Genomic DNA, 14,388 nt, shown 5'->3' on the forward strand with positions numbered 1-14,388 from the left:
AAGGCACGAAGGTTCTCTGGTGACAACAAGATGAGAAACAGTATGGGTGCCTAAGCCCTACATGGAAACAGATGTAGACATGGAAAAGCATAGGACAGTGTGTGGTGGTTATGGTCAAGGATGTTTTGCAAGATGAAAGCCCCCTACAAAGCCAACAGCTTCGTCTGCTGGGCTCTGGCTCTTGTCTCTCTCAGTGATGCCTATGAGGAGGCACGTCATCCTTAGAGCATTAGGGTCTCAATGCCTCCTTATCCCCTTCCAAGAGCCTAGGAGATGACCACCTGTGGCTTTGTACTTGGCATTGCCAACCTCAACACATCAAGGTTTCCTAAGCCTCAGGGCCACCTTTCCTTGGCCTTCGCCTCCCCTTCATCACTGCCTGCAGTTTTCTTCTCTAACGAGTCCCTGGGGAGGCTTTGTCTGTAGTGTCCCTCAGTGGGACACATTAGTGCTGCTAGTCTTTGCAGTTTGCATCAGACTAGGACTTCTTGAGAAATGTCTTCCATTTCCTCTCAGAGTCTGAGGCTCGCGGGCTCTGCCCCGACCCACCAGAGGGGCCATTATAGTGCCTTGGTCTTGAAGTGTGCTGCTGAGCTGGGCTGGGCTCCTGCGATGGAGGGAAGGAGCTCCTGGCAAGCAGACAGCACTGCCGAGTGACAGCTCTACCCAGGAGCAGCTCCTCTGCAAGGTGCAGCAGGGCTGGGGGCACTGCCTGCAGCTGACATGGGGAGAGGAGAGAAGGGGAAGAGTGGTTCATGGTAGCCTGGGGTGGGAAGGGAGAGGGGAGGTTACGGGGGGAGAAATGGTCCAAGCCACCTCCCCACAGTAAGTCTCTGGGTGCAGGGCAATGCTGCTGCGCACCCTGCCAGGCTCTCCTGGAGCTGGCATATCCCTCAGCTGATGGGAGCTGTCAGGAGGAAACTTGGTATTGAAGGGGCATGCAGGGTTTGAGTTCTGCAGTGTCAGCATGCAGGGCCCAAGGACTTCTCTCTCCTGGGCCTGGCTGCAGGCTGTGAAGCCAGAGCTGCAGGCGGGTTAGACCAGGGCTGTGGTGCAGAGCAGGGTCCTTTCAATGCCCAGAGGCTGCTGCCTGGGGCAGGCTGCTCACAGCCCCACACCACCCCAAGCTGAAGCAGAACTGCCACACCACCTACTGCCAGCAGAATTGCAAGGCAACAGCTACCTGACGGCAATGCAGTTTTTACATGTCTTCTATTCTCCTGCCCATGTGCTGGAGCAGTCTGATGGTAATGGAGAAACAACATCAGTATTAGACACTAAGGCTCCTTGAGCATTGCTGCATGTCCATGAGGCAGCTCACAAAATCCCTTCATATGCCTCAGCCTACAGACAGTACCAACATCACCTTTGTTGTTTCTTGAGGAATTATTTGACCTTCTCCACATGATCTGAAACTGGGCAGATGTCACTGGCCAGTGGACCTCTCTGATCAGTCCAGATTCCTTTACCTGTTGCTGTAGACCAGGACTGACTGCTGCAGAGCCCATAGCAGACCCCTCTGCTTGTTGCGGCAACCTCGGAACACCAACCAGAGGTAAGCCAAGCAGCTGCAGAAAGCTCTTCCTGAAATGAATGAGGCAGTATGTTGTTTGTGTGGTGTTTGTTGAGACATGCAATGGATTTTAGTCAAAGTCCTTAAATTTTGCACTGTCATTTCTTCTTTTGGACAGGCTCCCTTGCTCAGAGGCAGTAAATGTGTAACAGCAGTTCCATCACCGAGTTTCTCCTCCTGGCATTTGCAGACACGCGGGAGCTGCAGCTCCTGCACTTCTCACTCTTCCTGGGCTTCTACCTGGCTGCTCTCCTAGGCAATGGCCTCATCCTCACCGCTGTAGCCTATGACCACCGCCTCCACACCCCCATGTACTTCTTCCTCCTCAACCTTGCCCTCCTCGACCTGGGAGGCATCTCCACATCACTCCCCAAAGCCATGGCAAATTTTCTCTGGGGCAAGAGGACCATTTCGTATGAAGGATGTGCTGCACAGGTCTTTCTCGTATTCTTTTTCTATTCATCAGAGATTTCCCTTCTCACTGTCATGGCCTATGACCGCTATATTGCCATCTGCAAGCCCCTACACTATGGGATCCTCCTGAGCAGCAGAGCCTGTGCCACCATGGCAGCAGCTGCCTGGGGCAGTGGCCTTCTTCACGCTGTGCTGCACACTGCCAGAACATTTTCATTACCCCTTGGCCGTGGCAATGCCCTGCACCAGTTCTTCTGTGAAATCCCCCAGATCCTCAAGCTCTCCTGCTCAGACTCCTACCTAAGGGAAGTTCGAATGACTACTGTTAGTGCTTTTTTTGTGTGTGGGTGTTTTGTTTTTGTTGCTCTGTCCTATGTGCAGATCTTCAGGGCCGTGCTGAGGATCCCCTCCCAGCAGGGACGGCACAAAGCCTTTTCCACGTGCCTCCCTCACCTGGCCGTGGTCTCACTGTTTCTCAGCACTGTCACGTTTGCCCACCTGAAGCCCCCCTCCATCTCCTCCCCTTCCCTCGATCTTGTTCTGGCTTTTCTGTATTTGGTGGTGCCTCCAGCGTTGAACCCCCTCATCTACAGCATGAGGAACCAGGAGCTCATGGATGCCGTGCGGAAAATTAAGACTGTGTATATTTCGTAGGTCATATCTCTCTGACTGTTTTTTCACAAATGACTCAAAAGGCTACTCTTGCTACTCCTTGGTATGCAGCCAAGCCTGACCTCTGTTTTTGTGTTGTTGTGTTCTTCTTGTGTTTTCTATGATCTTATGCTTAATGTTTGGTTCCCAGTTTTGTTCTTAGAATATTAGACCACAAAGAAATTCTTCATTTTGCTTTTGTATTTAAACAAATTAAAGTGCCTTTCCGTCATATCTTTCCTCTGAGACATTTTCTTGTTCTGCACAGGCAGTGTCCGTGTGCAGAAGTGGTGGGGGGGAATGAGTCAGGCCCAGCACCACAGACAGGGAGCACCTGGTCCATGCAGAGCTGCTCTCTTGCCACTGCCACCCCCTCCTTCTGAGCCCTGCTGGTGGTGTAAGGCCTGGCTGCTCCTGGAGCTTGGTGCCAGTGCTGCTGTGTGGCTATGCTGGGACTGCAAGCAGGGACAGGCAGTGGGCACTTGGGTGACACAGCTGGCCTGCACAACAGCATTTCCATCCTAAAAGGGCCATGACTGAAAGCTCACGTCCACTTTCAGAGCTGCTGTCAGATCCAAACGTGCCCAAGGAAGAGAATCCAAAGAGGCTCCTCGCTCTGCCAGGCCAGGCATCTCTGAGTCCCCCAGGGCCACAGAAGAGCAACTGTGGGAGTCGGTCAGTGGCAGGGTCCCATCCAGCTGGCTCTGTCCCTCACCCTATCCAGCATGGCCCTGCAGAGAGCTCCCCCTGCCCCGGGCACCACAGCAGCCTCGTTCTGCAGAGCAGCACCACCAGCTGGGTTGTGGGGAGCATGGCAAAAGGCTGAAGCAATGGCCAGCCAGGCCAGCACAGACGTGCTCACCTGAGAGAGGTTCCCTGGGAGATGGGATGTCCCGGGAGAAGAGAAGGGCCTTCTCCACGTGCAGGGGAGACACGGGAACAGAAACCCTTTGCTGCTGCTGTCAGCAGGCAATTCATATGTTCATGGCGAGAGGTACAGGAGCAAACACAAAGGCCGTCTGCTATCTCTAGGGGGGTCATGAAAGCCAGTGGGCAGACAGTGTCTTCAGGTCCCTTCTTTCTAGTGGAACAGCTATGGAGCAACTGCCTGAATAGCAAAGAATAGTTCAGGGGGAAGGCACCTTCAGAGACCATCTAGTCCAAAATACAAGACCTGAATGCAGCTCTGAGATGTGCTTCCTTGAACCCGCGAGCTCCCTGTGCCCTTTCTTCATGCCTTGGGACATCTCAGAAGAGGGCAGAGCAGGGCAATGCATCGCAGGGCTGAAGTGTCTCCCAGCCTCTGGCAGCGGCTGCAGGAGCCAGAGGGACACTGCAAGTGCTGCAGTGCGCTGCCTGTGTGTGCAAGACAGGGACTCGTGTCTCCGAAAACCGTGTGTATGAGCAGTGCACGAGGCCAGCTCAGATGTGGGCATCTTACAGAGCCCTGACATTTCTCTGACTGGGTCTCTAGAAACAGCCCCCAGTGTTCCTGTGAGATTTCTCTCACGCTCCTTGCACAGGTTCATTGCAAGTACCCCTCTGCCATTTCACACTACCCTACCTTTCAGGACAAGTGCTGACAGCCAACTAGTGGCTGTTGGTGACAGACAACATGGCTTCACTAAAGACAGATGGTGGATGTCAAATCCGGTGGCCTTCCATGATGGGCTTATAGCATTGGTGCTACAACATTTGTCAGTGACATGGACAGTGTGACTGAGTGCAGTCTCAGTGAGTTTGCTGATGACACCAAGCTCGGTGGTGCAGTTGACATGTGGGAGGGAAGGGATGCCATCCATAGGGACCTGGACAGGCTTGAGCATTCTGCATGGGCACTACAGAAGCCTCCCTTGCCATACCAAGAAGGAGAACCCCCCTTGCAAAGCTGCAGTTTAACCTCACCTCTTACCCATGGCACCTCCTCCACACCACAGAGCCCAGTCTCAGCTCTCACTTTGCCACAAGCATTCTGCATGGGCACTACAGGGCCTAACTGTACTGCATCCTGCCCTTGCTCTGCCAACCCGCTGGGCAGCGGAGAGGGTGATGACAGGAAAGGGATGCATTGGGGTGTGGAACAAGGGGCCTGGCAGAGACTAGGAGTTGAGGGAGAGGACAAGGCAAGGCAGAAAAGGCAGCACAAGTGGTGCTGTTGGTGCGGGGCCACATTTGTGCCTGCAGCCTGAGTGGGGGCAGCAGCTGGCAGGAGGTGAGGAGAAGCCAGAAAGCACCTCCCAAGGCCACTCCTAACAACAGAGAAAAGGCCAGGACTGAGGGGAGGGGACGAGGCTGGAAGGGCAGTGGTGAGGTCCGTGTTGCTGTGTGGTCTGGATGGCTTGCAGTAGATGTGCTGGCCAACAGGCCTTGTGAGGTCACCCAGTGCATCACAGAGCACCCCAAGGCAGCAGTGATGGCGCTGGAGAGTCAGGTGGCAGAGCCCACTGAAGGGCTGGCTGTGGGCCCCTTCTGTTGCAGCCAGCTGATGGAGCACGGCAGGAGTAAGGCAGGCAGAGCTCATGGCCACCATGCTCATGGTTACCTTGCCTCAGGCTGTGGTACAGCTTGTGGCATAGCTGCCACAGCCCCAGCCCCTCAGAAGGCACCAGAGCTGCTTGGACAAAGGCAGATCTTGGTATAGAGCCAAAAGAAAAGGAGGTCATTGATGAGTAAGTTGAACAAGACTGGACCCACTACTTACCCCTGGGGGACACCGGTAGCTACAGACCTCCAACAAGACTCCGCAGCACTGAGCACAACACTCTGAGCTCTGCCACCCACCCAATTATCAATCTACCTCCCTGTCCATTCATCTAGGCCACGCTTCCTGAGCTTCTCCATGAGGATCTCATGGAAAACAGTGTCAAAGCCTTTCTGAAGTCAAGATATACTACATCCAGTGCTCTCCCCTCATCTACCCAGCTAGTCATCGCAGCATAGGCTATCCAATTGCTTAAGCATGATTTCCCCATAGGGAATCCATGCTGACTACCCCTCATCACCTTATCCTCCGCATGCTTGAACATGACCTCCATGTCCAGGATGTGTTCCAGTACCTTCCAGAATGTGCTATTCTGGTATTTCTCAGATTAACCTGTGATGTAGGTTGCAGGGTCCTAGACAAAATCAGGGAGTGTCTTTTCATACTCACCTGTTACGTCTTTTGCACATTAACAGAGCGATGATATAACAGGAGGGAACCTTCAACTACAGCTGAGCTGGGGAAAGAGCTCCTCCACCACACTCAGCACTCACAGGGGAATCCCATCAGGGCCCACGCACTTCAGGATGCCCAGTTTCTTTCTGTGGTTCCTGACCTGAGACTCATCCATGAGGGGGAAGTTTTCCTTGCAGAGGACCTTGTGAAACTCTGGGATTTGGTGAATGCATCTCATTCTGTTTTCGAAGGAGAAGAGAGCCTGTCCTTCCCATCTTGTGATGTTCTGCATCAGGGTCAGAACTACCCTATATATCATAGCAAGCTTGGATCAGACCACAGGTAGAGCAACCAGGATGAAAAGAACCTGGGCACAATCAGGGATGCCATACGAGCCGGCAGTGCTAAATATAGATATGGTCATGTCCACATTGGGATGCTCTAGGAGGAGTGTGTCCACCTAGGCAAGGGACTTACCATTTTCTGCACAGAGATGCTGCTCAAGTCTCTGACGTACAGCCAAGTTGGACAAAGGAGAAGGACAAGAGGGAGGAAGACTATGAGCCTTCAGCACGAGAGACCCCCAGAGGGATCACCGGAGACTGATACGCATGCTCCAGTAGGAGGGTTTGGATTCCGGAAACTAATTATACTAACCCTATTTTTTCTAGAAGTAGTATTGACTATGTATTAGCCTAGGAGCATAAAAATCAGCTGCTTGATGTAACTGTTGTGCATCTTGGTGGAGCAGAGACTCCCAGTGCACCCTGCACTGTTTGCTTACCTCTATTCCTTTAATAAATTGTAAACTTTGATTGTAACCCTATTTGGGACTTAGCCATTTATTACAAACCGGAAGGGAAAATGGTTCTGGCATGCGACAGGCTCAGACAACCTGTGGGGAGATATCCAAGGGTACTGATAGGGCTGGAAGGCCCTGATATAACAGAGCTCTTTTTCCCCTTGGCTATGGCTTTTGTCTCTGCCACTGGGACCTATGAGATGACACATTGTGCTCCTGGCACTGGAACCATGTGGCCGTCTTGCAGCCCTGTGCAGTGGTATTGTACCGTTCTCTTTTTGTTGCCATCATGCACTCTATATCCCACTGCCCTTGAAGAGCATTGTGAGGGACAGAAGCTCTCTTCCCAGAGGCTGGGTGTCAGGCCTTGGTGTTTGCTTTAATAAAACACATCAAGTTTTCCTCCACGTCAGGGCCAGGGTAATGAATGAGGGAGATTTCAATAGGCAGTTGATAATAAGGGAGTTTTTTCTTCAAGCGGCATTCTTTATTGATTTATTTCAATTGCCTGACCTCTCCCATTGCTATTGATCCTGAAGGTCACCTAAGGAGACCTGGTCAGCTTGGAAAAGCAGTCCCTTGAGGCCAGACACTTGGTGGGCAACCTTGCTCCTCACCCCCCCCAACCCCACCATTTCTCTCAGGAGCCACCTGGGACACGCAGAACTTCTGCTGCCATCAAACTTCTTCACTCAAGGCTTCAGCTGCTTGTTACAGCTTCTTTGCACCAATTCACATCTCTTTTCCCCACAGATCTGCCTGTACAGAGGTACTGAGAGCAATGGAGAGGGACAGGCTTCCCATGGAGAGCAATGGGAGTCTCCCAAAACAAAAAAAAAACATAGACATGGTCATTTAATAAGAAGAGGAGGGAACACCTGATAGGTGGGAGCGACTGGACTCACATCAGAACAGACACATGACACAGTAATGGTAGCGCAAGGAGAGGGAAGGATCAATATTTCTCATACAATTCAGACACTTCTTAGGAACTCCCCTTCTGGCATGGTGAGAAAACACTTCCATGTCATAAACAGAGCTCAAGTGTTTGAAGTGATGAATATATGCTCTTTTTATTTGTATTATTTTTTCCTTTGTTAGAATAATTTGTTCACCTTTCAGGCAGACCTTGTTGGTCTTTTTGTAAACACCCAGTGCCATGTTCTGAGGCCCCACTGTACTGGAGGTGTTTGCCTGGGGCTGGCAGCTCAGGTGAGAGCAAAGTGGGGAAACACAGTGGATGTCTAAGGCTGGCAGGGAAACAGATGCAGATATGCAACAGCATAGGACAGCATGTTGTGACAGCATGAACACTTCAATCAGACAGCGTTGTGTGAGTCAGCATCCCCACGTTCTGTCACTTTCCTTATCAGTTGGCACAACTGACCAGGTCTGGCTCCCATCACGGCCTCCCTTATCAGCATCCCTTGGTGCCCTGGAAAAGGTCCTTGACCAGATACCATGGAAGGAGCAGAGTCTCTGCTTCTGCATGCCCTTACACAAAACCTCCAGGAGGGTTTGGGAGCTCCTTGATGACATCTGGCTGACACAATTGACTGAGGAGCCACTGAGGTGAGCTGACCTGCAGGACCTCATACTTAGAACTCAACAGGAAGTGCTCAGGGATTTTAAGGAGGTGAGAAGGTAGAGTTGAGGATGCTAAGAGAGGGGACCAAGGCAATGCAGAGGACTTGAGGTGAGCAGACTTGGGCCTCTCACTGGCTGAGGGACCTGCTTGGAGGATTTGTTTGGGATAAGGCCCTGCAGAGAGGAGGGCTGCAGGGAGCTGGTTGATATTTGAGCATCTACTGATAGAATGGATTGCGTTGGAAGGGACCTTCAAGGTCATTCAATTCCAACACCCTGTCACAGGCAGGGATACCTTCCACCAGACCGGATTGCTCAAAACCCCTTCCAACCTGGCCTTGAGCTCTTTCTGGGAAGGGGCATCCACAGGTGGTTCTCTGGGCAACCACCCTGGTAAGGAAAGAATTTCTTCCTCATATCTAATCTAAATCTATGCTTCTTTAAGTTTCAAATGACTGCTCCTTGGTCTATCATCACTCTTCAAGCTCATGAATGATCCAACCTGACACACAGGTAGTAAGTAAAGGTGGCAGGAGGCTGGCACAAATGAGAAAGGGACTCCTGACCAAAATCAACAGAAGGAGAGGGAGGCAGGTAAATGGTGGGAGCTTGCTGCCTCCCAGCATCAAAAGTTTGGTGATTCTGTACAGGAGAGACTTGTTACAGTTTATGTGTTTATGGAATGGGAGGAGATCGTGGGGCAAGCTCCTGGCTAGACAGAGGTTCCAGGTCCAGCTGCTGGAGGGATCCATACTTTACTTGTGCCTGCATAGAATCATAGAATATTCAGAGTTGGAAGGGACCCATTAGGATGATCAAGTCCAACTCCTGGCACCGCACAGGTCTACCCAAAAATTTAGACTATGTGACTAAGTGCACCGTCCAATTTCGACGTAAATTCAGAGAGGCTTGGTGCAGTGACTGCTTCACTGGGGAGCCTGTTCCAGTGTGTGACCACCCTCCTGGTGAAGAACCTCTTCCTGATGTCCAGCCTAAGCCTCCCCTGCCTCAGCTTAACACCGTTCCCGTGGGTCCTATCACTGGTGATTAAGGAGAATAGGTCACATGTCTCTCCACTCCCTGTCACGAGGAAGTTGTAGGCTGTGTCGCGTTAAGGTGTGTAGCTGATTAACCGTTACAGGCCCGGTCGGATTCAGGGTACTGAACCAGTCGGACATTCACCAAAACCACATTAATCGTCTGGGGGTCCAGTCAGACATTCACCATCAACGCATTAACGGTCTGGGGGTCTGGTTGGATTCAGAACACTGAACTATCATGGATAACCACCCTCACCCTAGTTACACTTAATGAGAGCTATCCCAATGCAATTAAGTATGGTTTATTACAGCAACAGATAATCAGGTTCTTTTAGATTGCCGGTGATAGTGACTGTCTGCAAAAGCAAGCTAGTATGTATTAAATACACAGGTGTTACAGATGTTATAGATGTTACAGGTGTTACAGGTGTTACAGGTGTTACAGGTGCGCAGCCTAGAAATAAACGCGTTAAAAGGATCAAAGACTCTATAGAGATTTATAAGCAAGTATTCAGATCTCACCCAAAGGCGTCCCAATGGGGGGGGAAGAGAGGCTCAGCCCGTCGACTGGTCCCAGGAGTCAGGAGGTCCTAAGGATGTTGTATTTCCTCAGGATGGTATCTCCCCTGACGGTGGTATCTTCCCTAACATCCCCTCTCTCTTGGGCCAATTTATATTATTTTCTATCTTTTAGGTGGAGCTTGAGTGGCTCTAGTCAAGCATATCTTAGTTATGATTGGTGTAAAGTTTTCCCGTCTCCATTTAAAGTAATAGGCTCCGAGAAATTCAGGGCACATGCTCAGTGAGGGGTGGTCGCACCTTGGAGGCAGGTAGCTTTCGGGATGGAGGTGTGTTTTGGTATTATAATGATATTATAATGAGCAAAAAGTACCTAGGGTACAGCATTTGTCAAAACATGACAGCTCTTTGGCTCAGGGTGGCAAAAAGTGCAGCTTTGTGCACAAGAACAACCGAGGCCCCACCTGATTACAGAGCCTAGCCATGGTGTCTCCACTCGACTCTATGCTCTGTGCTGTTCCTTAGGGCTAGCACACCAAGTTTCCCCAGCGCGATAGCATCTGAGGTTGGGAGCCTAGGGAACGCTCAGGTAATGCAGTTATGCCCTACCCTGAAAGCCTCTTCACTGCTTTACCTTTTCCTTAAAAATGTGAATATTAGTTTTATTTTCCTAGTTACTTCAGGCAATTACACCACAGGCTGCAATGAGGTCCCCCCCTCAGCCTCCTCTTCTTCCGGCTGAACACGCCCAGTGACCTCAGCTGCTCCTCATATGTCTTCCCCTCTAGGCCCTTACCCATCTTCGTCACCATCTTCATCACCCTCCTCTGGATACTCTCCAACAGTTGAATGTCCTTTTTGTGCTGTGGTGCCCAGAACTACACGTAGTACTCAAGGTGAGGCCACACTAGCGCAGAGTAGAGTGGGACAATCACTCCCCTTGACCGACTAGCAATGTGGTGCTTGATGCACCCGAGGATATGGTTGACCCTCCTGGCTGCCAGGGCACACTGCTGGCTCATATTCAACTTGCTGTCAACCACAACCCCTAGATCCCTCTCTGCGGGGCTGCTCTCCAGTGTCTCGTTGTCCATTATATACGTATAGCTAGGGTTGCCCTGTCCCAGGTGTAGGACCCGGCACTTGTTCTTGTTAATTTTCATGTGGTTGGTGATCGCCCAGCTCTCCAATCTGTCCAGATCTCTCTGCAAGGCCTTTCCACCCTTATCAGAGTCCACAACTCCTCCAAGTTTGGTGTCGTAGGCAAATTTGCTCCAAACACCTTCTAGTCCTATCATCCAAATCATTTATAAAAACATTCCAGAGGACTGGCCCTAAAATGGAGCCTAAAAGTGACCCCGCTAGTGACCATCTGCCGGCCTGATGTGGCCCCATTTCCCACAACCCTTTGAGCCCTGCCTGTCAGCCAATTGCTCACCCATCCTGTGATGTTTTTGTGAAGTTGTATGCTGGACATTCTATCCAGTATGATCCTATGGGAAACCGTGTCAAAAGCTTTGCTGAAGTCCAAAAAGATCACATCAGCTGGTTTCCCTTGATCGACTAGATGGGTGATCTTATCATAAAAGGAAATGAAATTTGATAGGCAGCACCTACCCCTCATGAACCCATGTTGGCTGGGACCAATGACTGCATCGTCCCCCAGGTGCACTTCAATAACTGCAAGGATCATCTTCTCCATAATTTTACCAGGCACTGACGTGAGACTGACAGGCCTGTAATTGCTAGGGTCTTCTTTCTTACCCTTCCTGAAACTTTGCACAACATTTGGCAGCTTCCAGTCTACAGGGACCTCTCCAGATTCCCAAGAACATTGAAAAATAATTGAGAGAGGTCTCACAATGACGTCAGCCAGCACTTCAAGCACCCTGGGATGAATCCCACCTGCACCCATGGACTTGTATGGATCCAGGTGGAGCAGCAAATTGCACACACGTTCAGGGTCTGTTGGGAATTTGTCATTTCCATCGTCGTGGTCCTCCAGCTCAGGGCACCCTGGGTCCCGAAGCCCATCATCAGGGTTGAAGACAGAGGCAAAGAAGGCATTAAACATCTCTGCTTTGCCTATGTCGTTGTCTGTTAGGAGACCTTCCCCATCAAGTAGTGGACCTATATTTTCTTTGGTTCTCCTTTTTCTGTTCACATATATAAAAAAAAACTTTTTTATTGTCTCCCACAGACATGGCCAGCTTCAATTCTAGTTGGGCTCTGGCCACACAAATTTTCTCCTGCAAACACGAGCAGCATCCCTGTATTCCTTCCTCATCACCTCACCCTCCTTCCAGCAGCCGTACACTTTCTTTTTTCGCCTAAGCTCCAGTAGAAGATCCCTGGTCAGCCAGGCCGGCCTTCTGCACCACCTGCTTGACTTCTGATATTTTGGAATTGCCTGATCTTGTCCTTTTAGGAGGCAGTCCTTAAAGATTGACCACACTGATGGACACAAATGCCTTCAAAAGCAGTTTCCCAAGGGACCTTGCTGCCTAGTTCCCCAGCAGCCCGAAGTCTGCTTTCCCTATATCCAAGGCTGAAGTTTTGGTGGCAGTTTTCCTCCTGTCACCAAAAATTCTAAACTCAACCACTTCATGGTCACTATGACCGAGATGGCTGCCAATTGCCATGTCTCCCACAAGACCCTCTCTCTGTTCTCCAGCAACAGATCTAGGAGGGCACTTTTCCTAGTTGGCTCCCTTAAAACCCGCACCAAGAAGTTATCATATAGGTGTTTTATGAACCTCCTGGACTTGCTTGTGTCAGCTGTGTGGTGATCCCAGTTGACGTCTGGCAAGTTGAAATCCCCCATAAGGACAAGGGGGGCATGATCTGAAGACATCGCTTAGTTCTGCAAAGAATAATTCATCGGCGTTGTCGTCCTGGCCAGGTGGTCTGTAATAGACTCCCACAACAACGTGCCCTTTATTTGTTCGTCCCTTTATCCTTACCCAGAGGCTCTCAACTTTGCCATCACCAACTTGAAATGCCACACAGTCCAGCCCATGCTTCACTTACATCGCCAACCCGCCACCTCACCTACCCTGCCTGTTCCTCCTGAAGAGCCATCTATTGTGACACACCAGCCACAGGACTCATCCCACCAGGTTTTGCTTATGCCGATGATGTCATAGCTGTGGGACTGGGCCAGGACTTCTAGCTCATCCAAGGCCAAGGCCAAGACTTCTAGCTCATAATATATATAGGTATGTATTTTCCTGTAAAATACCCTAGCATACAAACAGACCAACATTCATTTACTCTGGTCCTGGTTTTGCTTGCATTGTAGTGTCATTGGGTGTTTCAGAGATGGTTCTCATGGTAATTCTTGCCTGGGTAGGAAATTCCACTAAACAAGTACCTCCCTTAGTGCCTTTAGAGTGCTGTCACTCCTCATGGTGTTACATAATAAGAGACACCACCGTCAGGGTGAGCCATCTGCACCCACCCATGAACAGGTGATAAAACGGAGCTTCAGTGTGGGGGGGATTGACCTTGGAAATCTCCAGATGTCAGCCAACAGAACTCCCCTGAAGTTGGCAAGGAGAAGTGGATAGTGCTGCACGTGGGGCAGAATACCTGCATCCATCAGGGCAGGGTTTGGCATGAGCTGCTGAGGGGGAACCCTGAGGAGAAGGGCCTGGGTGCTACGAGGACACCATAGGAGCCAGTGGGACATGCTGACAGGGAGCAAGGCCAGCTCCTTATGGGGCTGCACTAGAGGCAGTGGGGGCCATCCAGACCACTTGAGTTATCGTCCGCCTAGACTCAGTGCTGCCATGCCTGTTTCTGGAGCAGTGTGGCCCAGGGTGCAGCTCCTGGTTTTGAAGAAATGCAGAGAAACTGGAGAGTGTGGAGGAGAGGTCTGCCAGGACTGCTTGAGGGGTGGTTTCAGACATGTAGGTGCTTTTCTTCCCAATAGGAAAGAGCATGGGAAAGAATGAATATCACAAAATGCAGCTGTGAGCACTGAGACTGAGGTGGAGGAGAAAGGTTCATTGAAGGACAGAGGTCACTCAGAGCCCCGGCTTTGTGTTTCATGGATTGCTGAGGGTAGATGGAGAGACATCAGTCAAGGCAGGAAGGTGCTCAGGTGAGAACAATGTGGGGAAGCAGGGTGGATACCAAAGTCCTGCAGGGAAACAGATGCAGACAGCATAGACCAGTGTGTGGTGGTTATGGTCAAGGTTCTTTTGCAAGGCTGAAAGTCCCCAACAGAGGGAACATCTTTATCTGCTGATCTTGACTCTTGGCTTTGTCAATGACACCTATAAGGAGAGAGTTTATCCTTACAGCAATAGGGTTTCAATGCCTCCTCATCCCCCTCCAGGAGCCTAGGAGATGTCCTCCTGTAGCCTTGTATTTGGCATTGCCCATTCCCACACTGCACTGACCCAGCAAGAGCCCTAAACCCCACTGGAGGAACAGGATCTCCCTTCTCCGAAGCTGGGGTTAGGGTCTGACTCTTGGACTTGATGGGACACATCGAGGTTTCCTCAGCCTCAAGTCCACCTTAACTTTACCTTTGCCTCCGTGTCATCACTGCCTGCACTCTTCTGCTCTAACAAGCCCATGGGGGGGCTTTGTCAGTAATGTCCCTCGGTGGGACTCATTACCACTGGGAGAAGCTTTG

At 50.8% G+C, this 14,388-nt stretch overlaps 1 protein-coding gene across 1 annotated transcript; it reads left to right on the forward strand.

The window, feature by feature from the left end:
• Positions 1–1,714: 1,714 nt before the first annotated feature.
• On the forward strand, positions 1,715–10,592 carry LOC311220321 (olfactory receptor 14C36-like; the record flags this gene model as incomplete). Its single annotated transcript, XM_084303829.1, has 2 exons — positions 1,715–2,637; positions 10,532–10,592. The coding sequence occupies 2 exons, from the start codon at positions 1,715–1,717 to the stop codon at positions 10,590–10,592; spliced, it is 984 nt and encodes a 327-aa protein (XP_084159955.1).
• Positions 10,593–14,388: the final 3,796 nt, after the last annotated feature.

Source organism: Netta rufina (assembly GCF_964035555.1).
Source record: "Netta rufina genome assembly, chromosome: 31".
NCBI classification, from domain to species: domain Eukaryota; kingdom Metazoa; phylum Chordata; class Aves; order Anseriformes; family Anatidae; genus Netta; species Netta rufina.